The sequence below is a fragment of the Sparus aurata genome, chromosome 20, assembly GCF_900880675.1.
Source record: "Sparus aurata chromosome 20, fSpaAur1.1, whole genome shotgun sequence".
NCBI lineage: Eukaryota > Metazoa > Chordata > Actinopteri > Spariformes > Sparidae > Sparus > Sparus aurata.
This window is the reverse complement of record NC_044206.1, coordinates 5,434,460-5,461,914: the sequence shown is the minus strand read 5'-3', so window position 1 is coordinate 5,461,914 and position 27,455 is coordinate 5,434,460. Positions and strand designations below refer to the sequence as shown.

Genomic DNA, 27,455 nt, shown 5'->3' with positions numbered 1-27,455 from the left:
CTTTGTCTTTCCTCATCATGTCTCCAGAGGGTATAGGTGAAGGTGTGGAGCGAGAGGACTGTGTTCAGGCCCTCAGTGGACAGATCTTTATGGGCATGGTATCCTCACAGTACCAGGCGAGGCTGGACACAGTTCGACTAATAGATGCCCTGGTCACGGCTTGTATCCGGTTTGTTTATTTTTCAATGGAGGATGAGCTCCGCAGCAAGGTGAACACACATGCACGCGCGTACACACACACACACACACACACACACACATACACAAGCTCATATGAACATTATCTAGTTGGTTATCTTGGCCAAAATCATCTAGGTGTAATACTTTGCGCTCAGGATATGAAATGGACCCCATAATCTGTCGTCTCTCTGAAGAAACATCGTGTCATCAGCCGAGAAGCAATCATTCACAGCAATAAATCTGTATTTCCCAGCATGCAGTTATTTCAGGTCCATAGTCGCAGCAACAGCACCTTCTTATTTTTATGCCATTACAGTAATTACTGCAATAAAGTAAGACTACCGTAGTTGCCAGCAGTAGAACTACACGACTAAGTAAAAAATACAAATACCCCATGCTTAAACAATGTTTCAAGTGTTTTACATTTTATATCTTAATTGATAAGAATTGATAATAACTGCCAGCATACACCAACATTTGTATAACCTTTCTTCAATGGAAATTTATTGTATGTTCATATTAAAACATTGACGTTTACGTTACTCTTATACATTCTCCAAAACTGGTTTAGGTTTACAGGACATTCTTTCACTTCCACTCAAAATAAAGTAAAGTTACTGGACAAGAAATCCAGCTGATGATGAATTGCAGTAAATTAAACTTTATTTAAGATGTTTTATAAAAGAGTGGCCTGTTATCGGGGCTGGCAATGTGTCTGTACATTTGATGATAATCATGCTAAGAAGTATACAAAAAGTATTTGTTGAAAAACACAATGTTATGTTGTTTGAGAAATCTATACAACATGTCACAGGTAGTATGTACAGCACACCAGAAATGTGTGTGTACTAGTTTATGGGACTGTTGTGTGTCGTGTCTCCGTAGGTTTTTGCAGAGAAGATGGGTTTAGAGACAGGCTGGAACTGTCACATCTCTTTGACTCCAAATGGGGACAGTCCTTGTGATGGAGCTCCATCCAGCCCCACTCAGGGCTCCCTGCATGAAGACCTGAACCAAGGTACCAAAGCTGAGTTTGTACCAGCTGAAGTTAACATTCATTCTGTGTATGCCCATTTACAATGAGTTTGAAAGAAGGGAGCTCACCAGACTTCTGTAGCTTGCTCTTCATCTCTGTTTGAGGCTAGAGGTTCCAGGCTACATTGGCTGTTTCTAGCATAACACACCGGAATATCAAGTCCAACTGTCACTGGTCACGTTGCATTGTGGGTAGTGTAGGCGCCAGGTTTTGATAAAACATCTGTGGTCCTCCTGCGTCAATTTAAATCCTTTCAACTTGTCCACCATGAGTCTGATGATGTTACAGGAGTGCAATACTAAACTTGTGGAATACTCTTTAAATCTAGTACTTATTAATACATGGATATATGTGCATATGTAGGGTAGAGTATGGTGAAACTCTGGTGCATGTTGAGATGCTCGTCTAGACACATAAATTGGAAATCGGATGTAGTGGTCCTTGTCATGAAATCGGATGTGAACAGAAGAAGAAACCAAAATTAACAAAGCAAAAGAAAAGTTGTCACCTCCAAGTTTGTTCAGGCTTCCTATTCAGCTTTGTTTCTCAACTTCAGATGGATGTCAAATACATGTTCCTGAAATCTCGCCTCAACAGTTGTGAATCTAAACGCAAGTTCAAGTCATGGAGAGTATCTCTAACGTTGGACAGTTCTCTTCACATGTTACACAGATTCTCGAGACGAAGCAGAAGGTCCACTGCTGCCAGAAGAGGAAGGCCACTCTGACCTGGCAAGTTTCCATCCCACAGACAGCGATGTGCCCAGCTTCCTGGAGGACTGCAACCGGGTAACAATACCTTTATTAAAAACATGGTTTTCCCTACGATAGAGGAAATATCGGTCATCTATTTTACGTTCACCCATACAACAGAGACTGATCTCTCTGTCTTTTGCGTCTGTACCAGCTGTTGTATTGCTTTTGACTTGCAGCTAAATTTAGTTTGAAGTTTCTTAAATTTTGTTCCTGTGTCTGTGCATTCTTTTCAAGGGGGATTATTTGTATGACCTGCTCATAATTAGATCTTGAATCAACTCATATTAGTCTAAACATGTTATTTGTTTTTTCTGTCTGTGCTCTCTCTCAGGCAAAGCTACCTCGTGGTATCCACCAGGTTCGTCCTCACTTGAAGAACATTGATAATGTGCCTCTTTTGGTGCCACTCTTCACTGACTGCACCCCTGACAGTGAGTCTACCCTTTGTTTTTTCAAAAGCAACAAAACCCTACATGCTGGACAGAAACAAGAGTCAAAAATACAAAATTAGATTCTGCACACTAGGTTATTGCTCCTGTGAACCTGCACCTTTAGTGCAATGTCTTTTTTCCCCATCGTCTCCATCTGATCCTCAGCAGTGAAGTAGATGAGGAAAAACCATGATTAACGACCAATGAGATCCATTTAATGGACAGAAACGATGATCTGAGTTACTGTCTGTGACTACTGTAGATGTGTTCAGTGTCTGCTTGTGAGTAATATTGACATGTCGTCTTCACAGCCATGTGTGAGATGATGAAGATCATGCAGGAGAACAGGGAGGTTACATGCTGTCTGGGAAGCTCTGCCAATTTCCGCAACAGCCTCCTGTTTCTACAGAGTGATGTCAGGTAGGAACGCATTAATAGAGTCCATCACTAATTGTTGACTGACATTTTTATAACAAAATATGAACGAGTTGGAAAAGACTCTGTGTTAATGTCTAACTCTGGAATCTGCATTTTTGTAACAATTACTTATACCTGCCTATACCTCACCTGCAAAATGCCACCAAGTCGAGTTGTCATTATAAAATACCCCAATATTTTTAAAGAAGAATTTGAAAATGTAACTGAAAGTTGTCAAGGCATACAACCAACAATCTGTTGATCTTTACAAATCAAAATGCGATAGTATAACTAGTCTGGGAAAAAGAGAATGTTTCAATAGAAAATTAAATTGAAAAAGTAAATTTAGATATTCACAACATTCCAAATAATCAAACAGATTGCTTCATATTCTCCATTGGCCAATTTATGAACTTCCAACTTCCGTCCTCTGCAGCATTGCTCTGGACCCTCTGTACCCATCTCAGTGTTCATGGGAGACATTCGGCTATGCCACTGGAGGAGGATTTAACGGAGACGCTGAAGGTCTGTCTCCACTGAGGCTCTCTGGACAGCTCAACAGTCTGGGATGCTCTGTCACCTTCCACCAAGGAGAGAGTGTTAGCATGGTCAAGCTCATAGAGCAGGTTAGACACACTGGCACTCAGACACACTCTGTAAGTCGGAGGTAGATGACACATTTCTGAATAAATCTGCCTTTGGGTGAATCTGTTCCAGGCGCGACACACAACCTACGGCATCCGCAAGTGCTTTCTTTTCCTGCTGCAGTGTCAGCTAAGTCTGGTCATCATCCAGGTGAGAGGACAGACTTCACAGCCTCACAACATATGGATGTTTACTCTGCACTAGGCTTGATTTCTGTAATGTATACTTAGACATTGATATTGAATGGATTACCAAGTGCTCTGTTGTTTGTTTCCAGTTTTTAGCCTGTCTTGCTCAGCTTCCTCCTCCTATGAACACCACTGACATCCTCTGGCTGTCCTGTTTCAGCTGCCCACTGCTAAGGTACACACACACACACACACACACACACACACACACACACACACACACACACACACACAATCACTCTGAAGTAGTAAAGTGCAGTGTTCCGCAAGTTGCTTTCAAAATGCAATTACTAGCTGCCTTCATTTTGAAGTAATATATTACACTACAATGGATCAAAGTCTGATATATTATGAGGTAGGAATACATCATTATTATCATCATTAGGCCTATGAAATACGGCTTGTTTCAGTCAAACAGACTGAACAAAGAACTTTTAGGCTCAGCTTTATTAAACACACCCATAGCCTATGTTAATATGGTCATGTCGGTGTGGATGGATTTAAAAGAAAACAAGATGACCGCTTCAGTTAGATTGGTAATGTGGATTGTAACGCGTTGCATGACATAACTGTGATAATATATTTCTAAAATGTTATTAGTAACACGTTATATCACTCTGTTACTGCTTAAAGAAATATATGACTGTAATACGTTGTTTTGTCGTTTTTTGTTATGAGTGTTTTGTAACACTGGTAATGTGGTATTGTGACTGTGTGATTCTAAGGGTCTCTTTGTGTTGTGTTGACAGTGTGTCACTTTTGGGGAAGCCACCTGACAATTCAGTGATGACAGTTGCCACTGGAAAGAACCTAGATGCAATTCCAAGGAAGGTAGGATGAGATATTAGTCAAATCTGTCCATTTACTGCTGATCTGTTACCTTTTAGTTACTGGATTACTACAGTGCAAATCTGAGAAACACCTCTTGGATGTAATGCAAACCACCACTCCACCATCCTCCACCAAGGAACACTTCAGCCAGAAATGAAAATTCAGTCCTTATCTACTCATCTCATGCAGATGGAAAGTCTTGTAGTTTCGTAGTCTACAAATCGTTTCTGGAGCTTCTGTCTGGGAACTTGTTTTAAGTTAAAAACAAAAAGCAAAAAACAATAAGAAAAATAAAACCCAGCATAGAATGGCTCCATACAGTGCAACTTCAAGTTTCCTGAAGCCCCAAGGTCAGAAAAAAATGATATAAAAAAGTGCATACCACTCAGAGGCTGCCTGATATTGTTGACCGTGTCCATATAGTGTTTTTCAGAAGGGTGCTGGTAATTTTGTCTCCTATGGATCATGTCACGCACCTACATCCTCCTTGCTCTGAAAACAAACAGATAGTAAACTGCAAAATGCAGCGTTTTTTCTCTGTGCACGCAAACGCTTCAGCTCAGTGCTCCTGAGCACACCGCCAGTGCTTTTTCTTTTTTTTTTTTTAACTACAATTCTTTAAAACAAGTCCCCAGCTACTTCAGTTGTTTCGGCGAATGCTGCAACTCTTTTTTGCTGTGAAACTCCAGAAATGTTTTATAGACCCCCATGGCATTCCATAATGACTAAACTTTCATTTTTGGATCAACAAGCTTGGAGGATGATATATGACTCCCATATTCTTCTATCGTCACATGGTGATTATGGTCAGCATTGTCAGAGAAGGGAAAAATATGAAATATCATAAAATGCCAAAATACACCAGAGTGGGGCAGTTAAGTCTTTGTTGCAGAGCTTTTGATTTGATCACATTTGTACAAGGGTACTGAATGAAAATGTTGCTGAGTGTTTATAGCGATTACAGAATGGTTATCCACGACAATCTAGCTTGACCTAATTTTGTGACACCTCTTGGAGGTTTTGGTGGCTGTCATAGCAGGAGGTGTTAATAATAACATGAATGATGGTTGTGCTCTGTTAAGGTGTGCAGGGCTCCCTAACTTTGCTTATTGCATCATCTATAAGAACAGAGCCAAAATGTATGTTATGAATACTTTCTGTCTGCTGGGAAACATGTCTGTTGCTTTGGTGCTTTGCCATTACAGTAATAGTACAGTGCTCAGTTTAAAGTGCAGCTGACAAACACAAAATGGTGGTTAATGAGTAAGAAAACAAATCTAATGGCTATAATTCAAGGAGTCTGACTCTGTTATCATGTTGTCCTCTCTGAGTAGACCCAGAACTACTTCCTTGGCTGTTTCCTGTTGAAGTTTGGCCTGACAGTGTGTGCCTACCTGTTGGCCTTTGGGTTCACCCTGCAGGAGATCTGCCTCAAAAGCAGCAATCTCACCGTAGCTGACAACACCAGTGTCTCCTGCACTTATCTTCTCACACCCAGGTAAGAAAAGCACTGCCATAATGCCACCAGTTGCTCCATTTATAGACGTCTTTGTTGACGGTAATTTCAAGGTGTCACGGTTCGTTTTACCAGGATGTTGATGCGGACTTGATCGCTGAAAGTCACATCTGACAGAGAATGCATGGTGTAAAAAAAATACCGATTTTCTTAATCTGTTTGATGAATAGTTTTTCTGTGTGACTGCAGCTCCTTAGGTGAAGCTCCTCAGTGGTTCAATGAGCTGTCAAACAGCCTGCTGCTGACTCAGAAGGTCATGGCAGGATTCCTCGCCTTACACACTGGTAGGAATTCACACAAAACATAAACGCATGAATGCTCAAACTCACTCATGTTTATGTTCATTATTCAAATCCCTTTCTTCCGTTTGTCATCGTTAATCTCTTTCTTAGTGGTGATCTCCCTCAGCTACGTCCACCGCTCTCAGCCTCTGTGGAGAAAGAGTCCCTTCAGCAATACGTGGTGGTGTCTTACTGTACCCGTGGTGTAAGTGATCATCTCCTTTAGAAACTGCTGTTGAAGTTAACCCAGTCAACTGCAAGCTCGACAACATTTTAGAGTTTTTCTGTGCTTATGTATCACATTCAGATTACTGTGTCAATTTCTTGCTTAAACATCACTTTCACATTTCTAGTTGACTTACGGAACTTAAACAACATCAGATGTCATTTGTTGTTGGCAACACCACAACGCTAGACACTAGACGGGTGTATCATTTGTGATCTGACCATATCCTATTTAGATTAAATTCCCCACAGTAACTGTAACTCCATTCTTTCATTCACTTTGTTATAGAGAGGGCTACAGCATACCTCTCAAACTAGAGTGATCCAATATGGCTTCATTTTGTACTTTCTGTTAATGAATTATACACTGTTGTGTTCTGGAGCAGTGGTTGTGGTCTCCTGCGTCTTTTGGTCTCCATGTGGTATCTCTTAAACCTTTGAACCATATTTTAAGCCATGTGCTTAAGCCCCATTGCTACCAGAGTGCGGCTTGGGCCACATTCTTCTGTCAGAACTCGATTGCGTCCGAGAGAGTGGCACCAAGTCCGACTAGAATTCGACAGGAGCTATTTTGAAAGCATTGACTGAATAAAATAGTTGACACTTTTGAAAAGTGAAACCAACATGGAAGTACCTTTATTCTGTATAATGGCACAGAATGTAGGTTTTAAGGAGTGATTCCACTGGTTTCAAAAAGAAGTCTGATTGTATGTTAGCTAATGAGAAAATTACCCTACTTTTCATTTTAGTAACTTACAGTCCCATAAAGAGTAAAATAGGTTATAAAGAATGTTTTCATGACTGCCCTGTGATTGACAGGTCGCTACCACTGCGACCATCATTTACGACAGAGGTGTAGCTGTGCATATGCTCAGCAGCTCCCCTCTCTTCTCCAAAAATACACACTTCATGGCCCAAAACCCGAGATGGGAACAGCTTGTAATACCAAACTAGAGTCCACAGAACCAATGAGTGACGTCACGATGAGTTTTACTCTTGGCTGAAAGCTCTTAATACACAACTATGAATTGTGTAGCCTCCTTGCAGTAAGCTTTGTTGATGTGGTGATGCTGACCTAGATGAATCCAACAAAAACTTGAATCTGGCTCAACTTTTTCTGCCACTCAATGTGATATCGAACCTTGTGTTTGCCAAACAAATATGTGCAAGTTGACATTCCCCTGTAGATAACTTTGTAACATGAACTGCATCATTCTTCTGTTTGCATCACAGGCCTCGATACTGAGAATAAAATCATTGTCACCTTGGTAACTTTGGAGATTTGTAAAATACTTTCTTATACCAGCTATTGTTGGGTGACATGTTGCAGTGTTTATTTTAATGAAAATGTGCCACATGCAGTAAAATCAAATAGCCTTTTGAGCCTGTCTGTATACATTTCTTATTACATAACTGACCCCCCCACTCTCTTTTCTCCTTCAGTCTGCTCAGCCAGATTGTTCAGGCCACAGTGGATTACCAGTTATGGCGTCACCAGGGCAGCCTCCAGTCCTTTAACCTTGGTGACATACCCCTGCTCGCATGGCTGCTGGTCTCTCTGTCCCCACTGCTGGTGGTGGTGGTCAACGAAGTGGTGAAGCTACACGAGATACGGTATGAAGACAGACACGGGAGGAACTAAAACTACCAAGAAAGCAGCTCTAGATTAATACATAGTGATGGAAAGAGGAATATTGCAAATGGGTTGAACCCATTGCCTCAGTGATTTGGTATTAAGGGAGATTCTTAGCCAACAGTTGTTGAAGAAGCAGGAAAACACGACGTCACAGATTAATCTATCTGGAAAAGCAGCTTGGGCCAGTTTGGATTATTGAGGATTATTTAGTGATCACATAAATCCTTTACTTTCCCTCATTTTATGCAGAACCGGAATGTGTTTCGAAGCTGGAAAAATGTAGCAGAATGTATCCCTTTCTTGATTACAAGTTCTGATTTTATCTCTTCTGTCCATTACAGGGTGAGAGTTCGATACCAGAAGAGACAGAAGCTGCAGTTTGAAACAAAGCTGGGGATGAACTCTCCATTCTGATGTGTTCTGTCTGAGGACATTTGTGTTGTGGCAATACTGGGAACCAGTCAGACAGTCCTGGAAACCAGGGAAGGGCAGGGTGCAAACACTGTAGAACCCCCCACGAGCACTTCAGCCCGACAGTACGGCCACCATCAGGTGGAGTGGATATCAACCAAATATCACGGTGGGGGTTTATGACACAGATGTTTAAGCTCCTAGGTCTGTTTCCTTCAGACAGTTGATATTGGTTATCTGAAGTGCAGGAAACTGAAATATTCCAAAGCATTCATTTTCATTGAATAGAAAAGAGCCAAAAATAGGCAACTATTTATTAACTGGTTTTAGTTTTAAAGGCATGAGGAATGTTTTCTGAAGAGGTTTATGCTTACACACTGTCACTTCTGTTTTCCATCTTTGGGAGACTTGTGCATGGTCGCTTTCATCTCCAGGAATGCTCCAGGTCCCAAACAATCCACTAAAAGCTGCTTCACTTTTAAAGGATGTTTTTATGAAGTTCATTTTATAGTCTTATCATTACACCAGTCCAGCCTTCATTCAACTAAACATAATACTAGTGTGTCTTCATTAAGGAAAAACACAGAGAAAACACAAGGTGGTCTGTAACTGTGGAGTCCCAAGTGTTCAATAATAAATAAATAACTGAATGAATGAATGAATACAGCAAGAGCAACAAAAATGTCAGAAACAATTCAAAATGATTTTTTTTTTTAGCTGCTGGTTTTATCAGAATCTGTACATAGACACTGAAGGCTGCACATACGTACTTACCTTTATTTATTACTCAGCATCAAGGTGAAAAAGCAGGTTAGCAGCAGCTAACATTTGTTATTTGTTTGTAACAATGTCTCTCAATGTTAATGCTGACTAACAGTCAAAGCTCAGAAGCCAGCCTAGCTAGTTAGCCAGGTTGGTAAGTAGCATTTAGTCTGTGTACAATGTTTCTCTACAGCAGCAGCAGCTTGTTGGTTGATTCAGAATTATTTGACATTGCTAACAAGAGCCAACTAGCTAGATTTGGTAGTTGCAGTTGTTGAGCTTTCAGGGGTACATGAAAGATGTGAGGGTGTGGAGAACACCACAGTCATGAAAAGGGACATCAAGAAATAGACTTTTTTAAATGTTTTATTGGTTGGGGAAAAATGTGAATGAAATATAAATATTGTGGAGTAAAAACAAACTTTTGACAAATCATTTCTGTATTGATGTAAAAATGATTACCATTGAAATTCTTATTATGATACAAATCTTGAATTCCTACGATAATTGACTTTATAATGGCTTTTTTATTTGTTTAATATTGGACACTTTGGGGCTCTATATGTAACAAGGTTTTTGGTCATTGCTTCATTTACAGAATATGGTGGAACACTACCTCTGAAAAAAAATGTGACTAAGAAGCTTTTGCAAGCTTTCTTTCTGAACTGTTCTGTTGTTGAGCCTTTAAGCCACATTTTAATCTTCACTGTGGTCACCTGCAAGACAGAGTTCTCTATTATTTTATAGTATTTTGCAACAAATGTTCTTTGAGTGTTACTCAATTCCTGAGCGAAGCCGAGGTCAGACCTGCTCTAACACAAAAAGGAATGAAGATTAATGATTGAATTGGATCAGTCCCGTTTTTTTTTTACACATATTTACATTTAGATATACACTGTATACCCAGTTATCCAACTGAAGAATTTGCCAGCATACTACTTTGAACCCACGCATCTGGATGTGCAGTGATCTTAGCAAGTCCCTCCCTCAGCGATGGATTTACTGAAAATAATACGATGTTTATTCTGGTGTGCTGACATACCAGAGTCTTCTGAAAGGTGCTTCATATCATTCAGTTGCCTTCCTCCTCAGCCTGTCTGCCTGTTTCAGCTCTCAGCGCCTCGGCAGACAGGCGCTCAGGATACTGTTTAGCTTGAAAGAGTAGAAAATGAACAGTTAAGTAGATTTCATCTGCAAATTGGTAACGGTTACCCCGGATTTCATATTTGATCTGTTGACCAGCATGTTCCAGAGAACTTCGAGTGTCCCAATTTGTTTGTTGTCACACAGTTAATGTGCAGCATCAGCAGCAGACGTCTGTATCACTGATGTGCTTTTTCAATCAAACCAGCTATCTGTGTGGGGCTGTCATCTTTGTAGATGGACGTGATTTTCATATTGCTACTTTAAGAAGGATGGTGACATCTACTGGTAATACATTCTGAACTAAACACCATGCTTTTATTCCACGCCTAGAAATTGTCTCCACACAAACATGGAACAATCCAAGTCATTCGGCTGCATTAACTACCATTATGAGTTGTACCACCCAATTCAGGAATATATTTCCTTTATTGTTTATTTGGGAATCAGTCACAAGTTGTACTCCAGTTTTAAATCCTTTTCCTCTGAAAGAAATAATTGTGATAGAGGATTTTATCCATAGAACCCACCAATATTCTGAATAGATTTGCAGTCACTCAAATGGATTCAAACTGATCGCCTGCTTTGGAAATGGCTTTTAGGGGGACCCTTAAATTCGAAGATCTGTTTGTTATCCAGCGTTGATTATTGTCCACTTGTAGTCTTAATGTAAAGAGATGGCAAACGTGGCATCAGGGCTTTACCTCCGCTGTGTAGTCATCATTGAGGACACTGACGTCATGGTCTCTTTCAATATGGAGGTTTAATTTACAGGCTGATTCCAGACTTCTTTTAGGCCAACAATAAAGAAACGCAATGTAGTTCAACATGACCCCACCAGATTTGTGTTTCTGGTAAGGGTTTTAATCTAAATGCTATTTGCAGAATAGATTTTACAGACAATAAAAATAAACGGTTAACGGAATAGATAAAATAAGAAAAAAATCAAGTGGTTAAAAAATTCAACAGACTTTTATTTTTGGTGGTGGTGGGGGACTTTGACCCATGACCTCAGTATCTTTAATGTCTTGGTTATGGCCCTTGTTTAACCTGTGCTCGCTTTCATAGTTGTGCCTGTATAAGTTCACCGCTACAAATGCTCTTCAAGTTCCACATTTCATTTATGTGTGTGTGTGAAAAGGTACAAGTGAAGAACTGCAAAAGCACAATGATGTTCTCTGGTTGTACGGCACTAAAGTACTCGTGCTCACTTCATCTGGATGGACAGAATAGTTGGCATGAAACTACTGAAGATGGTTTTGAGACAAACATGACAATGCAAGAAAAGCGTAGGATTCTATTTTTAGTTGGCCCTGTTTTATTTCATGACAAACATATGGACTATGCTGCATGAATAAGATCCAGTGAATGCTCTGTCTTGATCAATGTACATGTTATCTATAGTTCTACTGTTAAGTTCACAACACAGACAGACTCAATCAAGCATGGACTTCATACTGTATGTCATCAGGCCTCTGGTGCAAACTGCGGAGCTGATGCTTGGCGTTTTGATAATATTGCCACACACGTGCTTGGAGCTGAAGCCTCTGCCAGTTGATTTGTAGGGTCGGGTGGGTGGTGATGGACTGTGATATAGCTGTTCACAAGATACATAAATGTATATTTTGTATTTTTTAAAGCGTCTATGTTATGGACTTTTGACAAATTTGTTTGTTTATTGATTATGTCATGTTAATAAATATGCTGTTTTATTTATGAGATTGTTGTGTTGAAGTATTGTTGCACTCAAAGATTCGATACAGTAAAGCTTCTAAGTGATACAGCGTAGGAAACTGGACTTATATCAGTTTCTGTGAAAAGAATCTTTCATCCAAGAGGATTATTCAGCTCTGATACAATATAGTGTAGCCCCCTTAAAGCATATGAACTCCGGACGATATCCAGAGAATCGGATCAGGATATTTTGTCCACATTTGCTTGCTCACGAATGCAGCACACAACAGCAGGTTGTCCATGTTAGGTTTGTTTAGACATGTTGGAAATACGCCATATGGTTTGGGCGAGGGATGCAGGGGTAGGATGCTATGACTTCTCAGTAATGAAGATGCATCGATATCAAATACTATATGTATTTGGATGTTTACACAATATAAACACATGAGTAGAAAATAATGAACATGCCTCTGGTTATCTGCCCTGCACCATTATCAGGCCGATATTTAGCATTTTCAAATTACTGGTTTTATGGTCAGATAGTATTGAGGACAAAATATACTAATTCCAAAAAATGCCACATTGCCTCTGATGCAGCATCCTCTCACACAATGTCCCGCCCGCAACCACGTCTGATTGGTAATTCGTCACAATGAATAAACTGGATGCAGTTATATTATTCTCCACCATTTATTAACTTTCTTAAAAAAAAAAAAAAAAAAAAAACCACAGTTGTCACTTGTATTAATACGTATTTGTCACAATATCTCTCTCTCTTCTCTCTCTCTCTCTCTCTCTCTCTCTCTCTCTCTCTCTCTCTCTCTCTCTCTCTCTCTTTCTGTGTGTGTGTGTGTGTGTGTGTGAATAAGTTGCCACAGAGAGGGTCTGCTGGTAAAAGTGTCAAGTTGGAGAATAAAGAACAGACTTCCGGTTGACCTTTCAAGGTAAATGTAGTTGTGGTATGGTCGTAGTCATGTCACCGTCAAAATGAATTAATTAGGAGTAGGCCTGTTCAGTAGCAATAGCCACGGCCTTCTCTCAAGTTGTCAATTTTACACTCATCTTTTAAACCTGAATGTGAATGTAAATGTAGTTTCCGGTGTACGCCCGGCGTACTCCGGCGAGCTTGACGTCCGCGGCAGAGTGCAGCAGAAAGGGTCGATTGAAAACAGCGAGGGACTGTCTGTAAGTGTCATACATTATAACATGTATTTATTGCACATTCCTTATTACGTTAGACCATGGAAACAGACATAGGCTGTGTTGTCAGGGTATGTACGCGTGCTACGGACTTCCAAATGTTTGACTTGCTTGCATGTGTCAGCCAGCAGCTAAGCTAGTGTTAGCTTGGCTAGCTCAGATGAGAAAGTGTGTTTGCGCTCGTTTTGGCAGCTCGTCAGAAATGGAAAATACACTCGGGTCTTTTGGAGATTATACTGGTTTGCGGTTTTGTGTTGACAACATAATTGAACAATGAAAACGTGCGTTAGACATAGAAAAAAGCCAAGGTTATTTAGCTAACGTTAGTTAAGTAGATGTTTCCTTGGTTGTGAGAGACGTGACTCAAAACTCCCTTTCAAATTCTCAGGATATACAGAAGGTGTCATATTCTCAAATATAGCTTCTTAGTGTAACGTTAGTGTTAAGTTATGTATTAGTGGGAAAACTTATTTCAATTCGGTTCGACCAAAATGCTAGTCACCAACTTTCCAGCTATTCTAACGGTACCTAACAGCAACTATTTATGACGTGTACTATTTTATTGACACGATGTGCTTTTTAACGGATCTGTTGACTGCCGAATTTATCTAAACACTATAACAATTTCAAGAAAATCATATCTCAGAAAGAAACATCACCTTAAATTTTCCTTTTTAAAATCAAGGAAAGATCACAACATAGCTGGGCTGCTGCCTGCACGCAGTATGCAGGCAGGAACCAGAGTTAACAATTCAAAAAGGTGATCAGTCATCATGTTGTTTTAAGGTAGACCTGTATTACCAGGGCTACCTGGCTGGCACAGTGAAGAACTGTATCATGTAAAGTCTATGATGAATTCTGATGAAATGCTCTCCACAAAATGACATCAAACTGTGACTGACCAATTGCTGTTATGCAGTGACTTAAAATGCTCAAACTTTCTTCCCCTTCTGCCTGTCTGTCAGTAGTCTTGAACTTGGATGTAAACAAAAAAAAAACAGAGACGGGATCGGAGAAGATTTGTGTCTTATTGTCACGATTCTTCCGAGATGGACGTTGGAGTGTCCAAGTCCCATGTGTTTCTCAACTACAGCCCCAGAGCCCTCTTCTCCCAGTGAGACACGCATCTGCATGGTGGTGCCGTGTGCTCCTCGATCCTACGTGGTTCTGATACTCTTCACTGTTGGCTTACCTCCAGTACATTCTGTTTCTGTGCGAGAGTTGTAGTTTTAGCTGTGTGACGTAAAAAAAGTCTCGGAAAGAATTTGATGCAAGTGTTCAGTGATTAATGGAATGGCTGGAGGTCGCCCAACTACAGTCAGTAGTATTCAGTGTGTGCAGCTGCAGCAGCTTTCAGTGCAATGCATCTGGCAGTCAGGGTCAGGGCTGCAGTTTGGCTTGGTGCATTTCTAAGAGGCGCAGTGCTGTGTGTGTGTGTGTGTGTGTGTGTGTGTGTGTGTGTAAACTAAATGTTAGTCATTTAGGGAAATGTCCTGTGTGTATGTGATTGCTTGTGCACGTTTCCGCGGGCTCATGACTTTGGAAAGTGATGTAGTCTGAGATAGTGGAAGGCTACATCGTAAGAATCTCTGCAGTGGTTCTCAAAGTGGGGTCTTGGGACCTCCAGGGGTCCTTTGAGGACACTCGGGAGGTCTTAGAGTTAACTACTGTGATGGTGAGTTTCAGTCTCGCAATCCATCACGCATTCGAGAAAACAATCGCACCACAATGTCAGAAGCTTCAATCGCATCACATGAGCTTCATCAGCATGAGTGAACTTTGGCCCCCAGTTATATGGGTTTGAAAGGTCCAGCGTGTTGCATTTAGAGGGATTTAGTAGCTTAAATTGAACACATTACTCATGACTATGTTTTCATTACTTTATAACCATTTGATACAAAAAAATCTTTGTTGTGTTACCTTTTGAATGAACCTTTAATATCTACAGAGGGAGCAGGTCCTCTTCCAAGGAGCCTGCCCAGACTGGACAAACTAAACACTGGCTGCAGAGAGGGCCTTTTGAGTTTTACTCATTTTAATTGTTGAGTTGGTTGTAATCTGTAACTTCGCTGCTAGATGCCACTGAATCCTGCTGGTACTTTATGTTCTGAAAGTGCTCTGAAATTATTATATTGTTATATTGCTTCTCTGAACTGGTCAAACACCATCTGCGGATGAAGGTCATGTGTTTTGATAGAAAGCCCTGGAACTATAGATGATTGGGTGAAATTGTTTCTCGGATGCTGTTTTCAAGGTCAAGAATGAACATTGAACTTCATAATCTAGTTTGACAAAAAAAAACTTCCGTCCAACTATTGTTCCCAAAGTTAAGGAACAAGAACCTTGTGCTTGTTACCAAGACAATTACACAAATCAAAAGCATCTCTTCACATAGGTCAAGAGGACACAATCGTATCAATTGGGGTGTGATTTATAAGTGGTCTGTTTGAGAACAGCTGATCCGTTTTGAACTCAGGCTGGCTTTTGCTTCAGGTTTTGTGCTGCATGACTATACAGTTGCCCATCAAACCACCACTGATGATTGCACATGACACGAGCCAATGCATTCTGACCGCCGTGAAGATCATTTTCACATTTTTCACAAAAGCAGTAAGAAAGTGTTGTAAGGGCAATTCTTAGACAGTACTGGAGATGAAAAGTTAATGTGCAGGACAATTGGGAACAGTAACAGAACGTAACACTGACAGGAGACTTACGTGGTGCTTGTGTTTAGGTGGAGCATCCCGCTGGGTGCACGGCTTGTCATGGACGCGGTAAAGGAAGGTCCCAAGAGCACCATGAGCTCGGGCAAAATGGTGGCTCTGGCGGCAGGGCTCTCTGTCGGGGCCACGGTGGGCTACATTGTCTATCGTCATATGAGCAGCACCAACAACAGTGAGTATCTGTCTTTTGAGAGTTTGTGTGCATTTGTGTATACATGACAAAGTGTAAACTTTTTGTTCATTCTCTGTATGCCTTATCTCTGACTGAGTGTTGTGTCTGCGTTGCCATTGCTAGTTCAGGGGCCCAACACTGAGGTGTCCAAGATGACACTTCCTGTAGAGGTTTATAGGAGCATATCCAGATGCCAAGCCAAGTTTTTGGACATGGTGAGTAGTTCGGTAACTGATAATGACCTTCCATCTGCTCAGTAGTAAATACGGCCGGACAATTATAGCGACAGTCGCTATTGATATATAAGACTCATATTCCTCTATAGAGTGGTGTCGTCTTTAGTCCTAGAACCTGGAAATCAGTCAGCATTTTTGCATGTCAAGTTCCCTTGTCTCAAAGTCTATGAGTTTTTTTTTATTGGTTTTTGGTTAAACACCTAAAACACGGCCTGTGGTTACTACAGGAGAAGATATTTACACGTTTGGTTCTACAAAATTATATACATATAATATTCCATCTGCTTCTTCAACATGATATCTATTAAAAACCAGGCCAAACTCATGCACGTAACCAACACAGCTGCCAGGATGATTGGTCTCCCAAGGACCAACCTCACAGAGCTGAGCAATATGGCCATGACACATATTACAACATCAATAGAATAGGGCATCACACAACAACTTCGTCCCAAGTTCAGTTTTTACCTCTAGAGATGTAATTTATGCTTCAAAGGTCACATCTTTGAAGATTATCTTGACGAACACAGAGAATATTTTGAGGGATATAAGTCTCATCTCATCTCATTATCAACCGCTTATCCATGAGGGTTGCAGGGATGTAGCCGCTTTATCCCCCCTTTTTCAAGGGCTCGCGCGGGTTACTGGAGCCAATCCCAGTCATCCCTCTGGTCGAAGGCAGGGTACACTGGACGAGTCGCCAGCTCATCACAGGGATCAGGAGCAATTTTTGAATTTTTGGGGTTCAGTATCTTGCTCAAGGATACTTCGACATGCAGCTCAGTACCGACCCAGGGGAGCCGGGATTCAAACCAGCAACCTTCTACAGCCGCCCCCATATTGCAAACTCCAATAAAAAAAAGTACCATAGGCTTTTTGTTCGGGGGAACGAAGGTGATGCTGACTTCAGGGTTAGACTGCAAAAAGACGTCATCCCTACACCACTCTATAGTGACCTCAGTTGGGCCCAAAGGATTCCCTAACACACCACTTGTGCACGCACATACATGAACAACAAAATGAAAACTCTGCATCTGGATTCACATCACACAGTCTCCTCTCCTCCTGTCTCCTCGCACTCACAACAGAAAATGATTGCATTTACCTTGGCATTACAGGACTTTCTTTTTTTTGTTTTTTTTTAACAATAGAAGAATATGATCATTTCTTATGAGAGATTTCACAGCAGTGTTTCCACAATGTGCAGCACCTCAGCTGTGATCTCTCTTCCTCTCTCTTCGTCTCTCTTCCTGTTTCTGTCTCTACTTGTGTTTTATTTTCCTTCCAGCCCTCTCCAAATGGGAACCATGACTGCAGAAAAGCAGCTATGTTAATCAAACAAGGTTGGGGAAGTGGTGTCAAAGCAGTGTGATGTGACTCATAATGCTTTCGATGCGCGTTAGGCCGTTGAAACAATAGTTGGGCTTCAATTTCGGTGCGTTTTGGCCCTTTAAAGTGCTGCTTCGAGAAGGCATAGTTTCCTGATGGAGTTCACAGTTCAATCTAATTTTATCTCAGTGGAGATTTGATGATGTCTCTATGGTTCCATGCTTGTGAAGATGAAGGTAATGTTCATAGAGAAACGTCCCCCTTGATGCTAGATTTGTGCATTCTCATTTATTTATTTTTTTCATCAAGACACTTTCAGACAACCTTGTGATGGATTGAATGAGTTGGGCGGCAGAGAGTATCATAGGAGCTGATGACTTGCAATTTCCCAAATGATGAGGAATAATGCTGAATCATACACTTGTTTTTTTAAATGCGATTTTCACAAATCAAACCTCAAATCTAACCATATCAAGTGTGTGTTTCCCAAATCCAGCTGGTTATTGTGTATCATTTCAAGCAGCCTGACTCTCTGCTCTCCCCTTACTTCTTATTCTTTCAGGTGACCCAGAAATCTGGAGCTCATGTGAGGGTTTTGTCAGATTCAGGGGAGCCTGGATGTAAGACGGCCGTGTGTTTCCTGATGCAGGGTTCTAAGGAGCAGGTCCTGCTGGCTCGCTGTGTCCTGGAGAACCTGGTCACTGAATGTGAGCCGGTGGCCGAGGATTTGGAGGTTCCTCAGACCGCCTTTGGACGTATAATAGGTAGCCTTCAGATGTTGAGGACAGTCACGCTGACAGTCCTAGACCTTATTCATTTTCCTCCGAGCCTTTTTGCTTTCAAAACAGCTGTAGGCTATTGTTCATGCCGATGGTGTGTACTACATTTACTCCTTGTACTCGTTTTCTTTTCATTAGCATGCATCTGTTTCCGTGCTAAATGCAACACTTATCAATGTAATATATGAACAGTGGATCCTTTGGCAATGTCAAAGATTTAACTTGTTCATGCAGTGAACCCATAGAGAACTCTGCAGTTCTCCGCAGCTCTATGGAAAGCCCTTTTGTATTTGTTCACATGATGCGTTTACTGTTGGCTCTGCATTTGGGATTTGTGGACATTATATGTAATCCTTCATCCTTAAATAAATGCTTCTTCTAAACAGCCAATTTTACCATTTGATTTCACCCTAACCCTTATTTAGTTGGTTTTGGCCCCATGTACTTAATGTGCTAACCAAAGTGTGCATACCTGTGTGGTTGTGGTTGTCCTGTAGGCCGTGGTGGAGAGAGCTTGAAATTGATCACTAGGACCACAGGAGCCAAAGTGAGCTGTTCCAAAGAGAAGTCTCCTGGTCCTGGGGCAAAGGGCAACGTGACAATCACAGGGACCAGACAGGAGGTGAAACAGGCCAAGGTGAGAAGGACTCACACTTTTGGATTACCCATCTGTGGTTAGTCCTATTTAAAAAAAATATATATATATATACTATGCAGAATAAAAAAAAAAGTTTTTCAAAAGTAATCCTTGGTTATCATCACTTGTTTTGACCCACTAGAAGTGTGTCCCTGTGTCTACAGAGACCCTGTTCTCAGCCACCCATCAAAAAATCCTGCACAGTTTGCCTTCACGCATGCCATCTAAAACAAATGTAACTTTTTATCTTTGTGATTTGTTTGTAGGAGCTAATTCTCGAAAAAGTCAGAGAGGACATGATGGTGAGGACGAAGATCTCCCAGTCATCTGCTCAGCGGCAGAAACGTGGTCATACTGCTGTGAATCAGAGGCCAGACAGCACAGAGACTCAAGCACCAGTGGGCCTGAACAACAACGGTCCTTACTCCCAGACCGAGAAAAATGGCCTTATCCATGCCAATGGAACCACAGGAGAGCCTGAGGGTATTTTAGACAAGCTGGAGGAGCTGAAAATCATTAACACGGACAATAATAAGGAGGACGATAGTTTGTCTGCAGACTCTCTCTCTGAAATTTCCAAGTTTGAAAGTGAGTTCACTTTCTCTATAATTGAATCTCGGAAAAAAAATCTGCCTCGCTATCATCTGTCCTTGAACAAAGTCATATCATACAAAGACTATTTTATTTTTCTCTGTGTGCTGTCCAGTTCCCAGCCCAGACCTGAGCTTCCAGCCCGATGAACATCTTGAGGTTTATGTTTCTGCTCATGAGAACCCAAACCACTTCTGGATTCAGATCCTGGGGGTTCGCTCCCTGCAGCTGGACAAGCTCACAGAGGAGATGAACCGCTTCTACAACAGTGTCAGCCCCACTGTAAGGATGACTCCTGCGGTCTTTATTTTTGTGTTGTACCATAAGAGTTCTGTTTTGACACTGATTGACCAAAAGAGAGATTTTTACACTGTGAGGCAGCCCCCTCTGGCACGTAAACAACAGCGCGTTTGCCATTGGTGAGCATCTGTGTTCCTGTTTTTAGCGCTGTCTCCCATACTGTGGGCAGTAGTCTGCCGTTGTCTGCAGCCTTTCACCCACTGACCTTTTTTTAACAGGTGGTCGAGCCGGTCCATAAGAGAAACAACTCATTCAGAAATGACAAAAGTCAATAGGGCCCACTCAGAGGGCAACTTTCTAGAGTAGAAGTGGCTATATTAGCGAGAGCGGTATTCACACAATAGGCAAATGGCGCCCTGTGTAACAATGGTCTGTACAGTTGTGGTTAAAAGTTTACATACACTACATAGATACAAAAAGCATGTATATCAGGGCAGTTTTCACTTCCTATGATTTCTTCAGCTCTCATTTTTCTGTGATGGAATGAGTGGAACACATACTACTTTTTCACTAAACATTCACGGAGTTTGGTAGAAGAATGACTCACCCAGCTGCACCCTAGACCAGGTTTTCTGGCTGATGTTTTAGGTTTTACTGAAGAATTTGGAGATAATCATCCTTCATCATTCAATATACTTTCTTTAGAGCACCAGATGTACTGGCAGAAAGACAGCCCCATAACATTACACTGCCAGAACCATTATTGGCAGTAGGTATAGTGTTCTTGGGGTTAAAGGCAACAGATCGCTACTCATTGTGGTCAAACAAATCAATTTTTGTTTCATCTGACCACAGAGTTTTCCTCCAGGTTTTTTCTTTGTCCATGTGATCAGCATCAAACTTTAGTTGATGCTGAGTCTAGGGTGGGTTTCTTTAAGAGTTGCTTTACTGTAGCTGACTTGAAAGGAGCTGGAGTAAGGCCTGAAGTGAGGGAGGAGTTGATCAGGGTGGTGACGAATGTCAAGATGTCGTATAAGATGTTTTTGAGAAGGGAGGAGGCAACCGGTTCAAGGGAACAGGTGGTGGCACGGTTAGACATCACTAGTGTGAGAACATCTTCAGGGGAGAGAGGGCTGAAGCAGATGAGGCCATCAGAGGGGAGGGTTGGGGGAGGTGCTTTCTTGATGGGCATAGGAGTACATGAGGAGCTGATGTTGATCACTTTCTTGATAAGGTAAGTTACAAAGTCATGTGCATTGAGGGGAGGAGGGAGGAGGAAGGAGCGGGAGGGCTAGGAGGGGTGAGGAGGGGTGAGGAGGGAAGAGAACAAGGTGAATAGTTTCCTGGGGTTGGAGGCAGAGGAGTTGATCTTTGACAGGTAGAAGGCCGATTTGGGTGCCGATGCAGTTGAGGCGAAGTCAGAGAGGAGGTTGTGGCAGTGAGCAAGGTCATCAGGATGACGTGATTTTTCCATGTTCTCTCTGCTGCCCGTAGAAGCATGGGCGTTGTAATTCTTGAAGGGGGCCCTCATTTAAGTGTGTATTTCAGCATGATTATTCCCCAGATAAATTCCTAATAAATGTATAATTATCAATAAATTATGCAATCAATATTGATTTAACAGTTCTAAGTGTGAATGTCCCATCAACATGGCTACTAGTACACAAGGACGCTCCCCTTACATTCATATACAGTTTATGCCATCTGAACCAATCTATGGACCCATAGTCGACTCCGTTTTATTTCACAGTGTTAGAATTTGAGAACTCGTGTCCTTCTGTGGGATGTCGAAATCAAAACAAATTGCTACCACAAATGTGTAACTCTCACTGTAACGCTATTCTTCAGGAGCAGAGGGTAGAGACCATTGTCGTGGGGGACATTGTGGCCGCTCCATACCAAGACCACGGCACATGGAACAGGGCCAGGGTGCTGGGTGTCCTCGCCTCTGGACTGGTGGACCTTTACTATGTTGACTTTGGGGACAACGGGGAGCTGCCCAGAGACAGCCTCTGCCGAATGAGGTAAGAGAGAAACAAGCATCATAGGAAAAGAAAACAAATTTTGGTTCATTCATTTGTAGGTGACTGTGTCTGATGTCATAGAGTTTTCTTTCAAATCTGCACCTGAAAGAGAGAGAAACTCTGCCCCTCGGTTGTTTTTTCAGATTTTCATTAAATATATTGCTATTATTTCAATCAGTGTATGGATTTCCCCAAGTGAATGTTCTTGTAATCAGTGTATGACATCTGACATTACTGTGGTCTTGGCTTAATCAGCCCTTGTAGCGGATTTCTTTGAGGCTCAAACTTGTATAAGCTGTGTTGTTTGTTTGTACTGGTGGGAGCTTGGGCAGGAGCAGGGATGGAAATAGCGAATTGCATCCACTCAAAATACTGTAATTCTAAAAAAATGTTGGGTACTATTTAAATGTCTGCTGTTAATGTAATAGGCACCATAAATTCAAAAAGCAGCTAATACTTTGCGTTGTGTTTGAGAAGGACTTTTTACTTACTAGTATGTTAGTGAGTATTTTTATATTTCAGACATGAAAAAGTACTCATACGTGAGAATAGATTTTCAGTGCTCTCCATCACTGGGCAGGAGCCAGGGGTTCTACTGTGTGAATGTGTGTGAATGCAGCTGCTGTGTGCACATTATTGTGCGTGGCTACAGTTACAACACGTCACTGCTGTGTTATTAACAGCTTTTGCTTTTGCTGCATTAACATTTCAGGAGTGACTTCCTCAGCTTGCCATTCCAAGCTATTGAGTGCAGCTTAGCAGGAGTAAGACCAAAAGGTAAAGCTCTCGTCTTCATCACTTTATCACATAGACTAAGAAAAAGGTGACAATCAACAGATGTTGTGTTTATTCTGGAACCTCAGCTGAATGCTCCTCCCCCTCAAATGTTATTGTCATTTTTTCTAACTTGTTCTCCTCCTGTTTTCCAGGAGAGGTGTGGACTGAGGCAGCCCTGGATGAGTTTGAGCGGCTCACACACTGTGCCTCCTGGAGACCTCTGCAGGCCAAACTGTGCAGCTACTCTCACTCTGAGATCTCCTCCTGGCCCAGTGTCAGGCTCTGTGACACCAGTGATTGCAAGGTAAGCTGTTTTTATATTTTCTAGGTATCTATTTGATTTGTTTCTCATCCCGTCTGCTGTTTTCTTGCACACACGGTGTAAAACTGTTGTCTCTCCTAGACCGTGGATATTGGTGAGGAGCTCATACGGCTGGGCCATGCTGTCAGCTTCCAGGAGGTCGCCAACGGGAGGAGTGAGGGAGACAATCTTGGCTGTCTGCGGAGGATGCTGGTGAGTCACTGAACACGCTGACATTTCTAAAAGCTTCAGTAACTCTGCTGACAAAACTGCCTGTTTAAAATCTTAAATCTAAACGTAATTCTTGTCACAGTAAAAATGATTTTAATGCCTATTTAAATGTCACTAAAGGGTCACTTCTTATAGTGATTTGTTCCAGGATGTAGGGATGCACCGATATATCAATCAAACATCAGTATCAGCTGATATTCACCTCGTCAACTTGCTTTCGGGTATATTGACAAATGAGTCGACATTCAACGATAGTAGATAAACGAGAGTTTATTATTATTGTCATTATTATTATTATTATTATCATTATTATTATTATTATTATTATTATTATTATTATTATTATTATAAAGATGTTTCCCAGGCACAAAAGCAGAAAAAATGATAACAAATAAACTACAATAGCAAAATGATTGGCATCAACATCAACTATCAGCCAGATTGTTATTTTAAACATCAGCATTGGCTGATGATCAGTGTTACTCACATCAACTGTCAGTGGTTTTAATGTTGTGGCTGATAGGTGTATTGTTTAACTTCATATTAAGAAGGACCAAAACAGATATTGATAGTACAGAGATGGGAAAGAGAGATAAAAACAGCTGGTTACAATGTTAAAGATGTCTTACAAATGATCCGAGAAGATTAAAGCAAGAGTGATGTTCCCCTGCCTCGTTCATTGTGTTTTCTGTAGCTAAGCAACTGATCGAGTATACGCTCTGTTTCCTGTTAACAGAACGCACATCCCCAGTGCACTTGAAAAGCCACTTCCACCTCCTCCAGTGTTATATATTTGTGGCTTCTTTGCTGATTGATAACATTTCAAATTTACCATGACAAAATAAAAAACGTTTCAGACAACGCATTAGACTCTGATAACTTTGAATTAATATTTTCGCTACTTCCTGAAATTTTATTGATTTAACAATACTGCAGTTAATCAAAAGTAGTCAACAAAGTTAAGTAATTGAATTGAAGAAATCATAACAGAGTCATAATCGAGCTTGTTTGCAGTTCTGGGTGTCCTGTCAACAGTTTTACAGATGTCTCTTCTGTAGCCGTATTCTGGCCGCAGGTGAATTTTCACTGCAATACTTCACGTGGGCCTGTCCAATCCAAGTTATATTCAAATCTATGGGTGGGACCCATAATAATGGGAGTCTGCCTTCTTGAGCAGCATGATTGCGCCTCTGCTGTACAAAGAGAACAATGCAATGACAAGGATAATGTAGATATCATCAGTCACAAGATGGTATTGTGACATTTCTTTAACGCCACATTTGGTATATTGTCACAGCCCTGGTTAAAAGTATTGGCTGAAAAACAATCTGTATTATATTTATTTGTCATGTTGGATATGGAGGACATTTCTGAATTGGGAATTGGCCTCTTATTTCAGCTTAAACTTGGACTGAACAATGTTAGAAACAGACAATGAGATTCTTGAAAGATTCTTTTATTTTGTCATTACCAAACACAATGTAGCCTACACGTCAACAAGTTTTACTTATGTCTTAAATACTCAGACTCTGTATTTCTTGTCCTCCTGTAGGATGATGTAATAGGAGCATCATCAGAGCTCAGTCTCTCCTGTATCAGCTTGTCAGGTGAGTGCGGCACAGTAAACAGTAACTTAATCGCTGTTCCACAGACCTCACAATCGACCAGAAAATGGTAGATTTAAATCGATGCAGGGCCCGCACATCGATGTACTCGCATCTTTAATGTTAAAAAGCGACTGAATCGGTGCAGATTTCTCTCTTGTACATGAATTACTGTTCTCTTTGGTGGTGGGGTTGACTAAAGGCACTTGACAAAGTGAAGATTGGTCGACATCATCGGTGCCATCTCCATGTTATCCACACATCCTGAGATCTGTGGAGCTACATCACGTCAGTCCCTCATCTATATTCACTCACAGCTTTGTCCGCTCCAGCCCTGCCAAAATGATTTCACATTGTTCAGTCGTCGCCCACGTTAACTCACACCAGCATCCGCGCTCATTCTGATGTCTCTGTGCCAACGCTGCAGCTCGCAAACTCACAACGTCCTTTTGCCTCCTCGCCTTCTTATCTCGCGAGTTCTTGGTACATTTGGGAGTTAACCGAATGATATTGATGAGATGATTGGGGAAGGAAGAAGTTATGAAGGAGAGATGGACAGTGAAATGTTGTGTCCAGGTAGAAACACAGAAAGCTTTTACTCCTGTCGGTCCTCGAGCATGGAGGAGGACGTTGTAGTGAGGAGCTGCATCAGCAGAACCAGCACATCTGCACATCTGCCCACAAGCCAGACCTCCAGTCACTGTGATAGCGTGAGGAAAAGATGAAAGCAGAGATAATAACGAAATTGCTTGGAGTGATGGTAGCTCCCTCGCTGACAACAGCAGCTGCAGCAGTGATGTTATTACCATGGGACTCTCTGAGCCCTGTGAAGCGATATTTCAGCCCCCTGACAGAGAGCATGATCAGCTGGAAACAGATTGTGGACCACTACCACCACACATGCTCAGAGAAGAAGTGAAGATACTAAAGGGTGGAGACCTGAGTGGAGCTGGTATGGATGGTTGTGGAGGGAAAGTGTCTGAAAAAGATAAAATGGGAGTTGGTAAGATGCCAACTCCTCGGGCAGCGCCCTGCTCTGATGCAGCAGGTGAAACATTTCAAACGGAAGCAGAAGAGGAAGTGGGCTGATATGAGCAGATGTGGAACTAACACCTTTACACTACAAACAGGAAATACAACTCATACCCATATAAAACAAGTAACATAGGTACAAGTAAATGTTGAATTAGAACTCTTTAATTCACATGCATTGGGCGACTTCGGCATACTGTGCGTTTTAAGAAACGATTGAAGCTTTAATAAAACAAGCCAAACGTCTGAGACAATAATGAATTCACTGCCAGCTTTGGGTACTTGACGGTGTTCAGCACTTGGTCATGTAATGATTCTTGAGTGACTAATAACTGGAGTGTTTTCTTCTTGTACCCCAGAAGCTGCCTCAATCTCAGGAAGCGTCGATGATGTCATAGAGGACGAGCTCCTCTGAGACCAAAGACGTACATAAACATCAAGGTTTTTTTCTCCTGGCTCAGCGATTGACATTCTTTAAAAAAACAGATTTATTAAGTATTATCTGTGTAAAAGTGATGACCTCTCCTCCCCTTATCTTGCAGCACTGATGATCCACTCCTCTGCATCAGTTCAAGTGGGATGATGGGACTTTTCCTTGTCTGACCCGAACTCAACCACATAAATCCTCATCGTGAAGCCTTACCTACTTGACAAGCGACATTGCGGCAGTTCTTCCAGCCATATTCACTTTATTGTTGTTACTTCAGTACAGAATGAATACTTGTGTTTTACCTTTTATTCTTTTCTGTATTACCTTATGCTGCTTTGCTTTTATGTGTTTGTTACTATATTATTTCGTGTTCAAGAAATGAAGAGAGAAACAAAAACAGAATGCCAGTATTATTTTTGAAAAGCACTGTGATGAAATCACTGGAATCAGAAGGCAGCTGGTTAGTTAATAGTTATATCAATTTGTTTCTCGACTTGTGTGTGTATTAAGAGTTAACTGCCAATCTATTTGGCTTCTCCAGTTATTATATTTTGGAAATGAATACATTATATACATATTGAATGTGGTCCTCAGATTTGGTTCAGTATAAAAATGTGGCATCTACAAGGACAGAGGAAAGTGGTAGTTTGTCTTCAGAGGTGTAATAGACTGCACTATATATAATAAAGGATTTATTTTATGTCACAAGAATCGTTTGTGTCTTTTACTTTGCAAGACTTCTCAATACAGATGTATGTTTCAAAATAAAAATGGATAATGATGAGAAATCTGTAAAAATTGAATATCATTTCCCAGTAAACCTGCCCTTACCAGGTACTTGAAGTAATTCTATGCATTTTACTGAACAGTATTAAGCTGATAATATTGGATTGTATTCCAATGCAAAACGGCTAGTTTTCCAACGAATACTCCTTCTATTAATATTTGCATTCCGAAATTCAAGAGGCCATTCATTCATTTCCATCTCAGTCCACTGTTTTGTTTCTGTTTGGGTCGA

General features: G+C 41.2%; 2 protein-coding genes across 10 annotated transcripts in view; both read left to right on the top strand.

The window, feature by feature from the left end:
• The window catches only part of tmem94 (transmembrane protein 94), a 31,538-nt gene extending 19,362 nt beyond the window's left edge, over positions 1–12,176 (top strand). For 4 of the 5 annotated variants that reach the window (XM_030400246.1, XM_030400244.1, XM_030400247.1 and 1 more), the window contains 14 exons: positions 28–209; positions 1,066–1,198; positions 1,889–2,004; positions 2,303–2,402; positions 2,714–2,822; positions 3,256–3,445; positions 3,537–3,614; positions 3,742–3,827; positions 4,402–4,483; positions 5,818–5,981; positions 6,189–6,283; positions 6,392–6,485; positions 7,949–8,119; positions 8,483–8,555. In XM_030400246.1, coding sequence (XP_030256106.1) covers positions 28–209; positions 1,066–1,198; positions 1,889–2,004; positions 2,303–2,402; positions 2,714–2,822; positions 3,256–3,445; positions 3,537–3,614; positions 3,742–3,827; positions 4,402–4,483; positions 5,818–5,981; positions 6,189–6,283; positions 6,392–6,485; positions 7,949–8,119; positions 8,483–8,555 — 1,673 coding nt within the window. Of the gene's footprint in view, positions 1–27; positions 210–1,065; positions 1,199–1,888; positions 2,005–2,302; positions 2,403–2,713; positions 2,823–3,255; positions 3,446–3,536; positions 3,615–3,741; positions 3,828–4,401; positions 4,484–5,817; positions 5,982–6,188; positions 6,284–6,391; positions 6,486–7,948; positions 8,120–8,482 lie in introns of all 5 variants that reach the window. The other variant, XM_030400242.1, reaches the window with a different exon arrangement.
• A 1,018-nt stretch (positions 12,177–13,194) lies between these two features.
• tdrkh (tudor and KH domain containing) lies at positions 13,195–27,148 on the top strand. Of its 5 annotated transcripts, none has more exons than XM_030401051.1 (15): positions 13,248–13,316; positions 14,297–14,445; positions 16,066–16,226; positions 16,350–16,441; positions 18,354–18,555; positions 19,068–19,207; positions 19,474–19,795; positions 19,914–20,080; positions 21,887–22,062; positions 22,775–22,839; positions 22,992–23,143; positions 23,243–23,353; positions 24,924–24,978; positions 26,367–26,432; positions 26,550–27,148. In XM_030401051.1, exons 2-14 carry the CDS (start codon positions 14,381–14,383, stop codon positions 26,420–26,422), a joined length of 1,764 nt encoding a protein of 587 aa, XP_030256911.1. In that variant the 5' UTR covers positions 13,248–13,316; positions 14,297–14,380; the 3' UTR covers positions 26,423–26,432; positions 26,550–27,148. The 5 variants fall into 5 exon arrangements, with proteins under 5 accessions (XP_030256915.1, XP_030256911.1, XP_030256914.1 ...); XM_030401050.1 differs by having other exon boundaries at positions 13,249–13,316; positions 26,367–26,448; XM_030401055.1 differs by lacking the exon at positions 14,297–14,445 and having other exon boundaries at positions 13,195–13,316; positions 26,367–26,448.
• Positions 27,149–27,455: the final 307 nt, after the last annotated feature.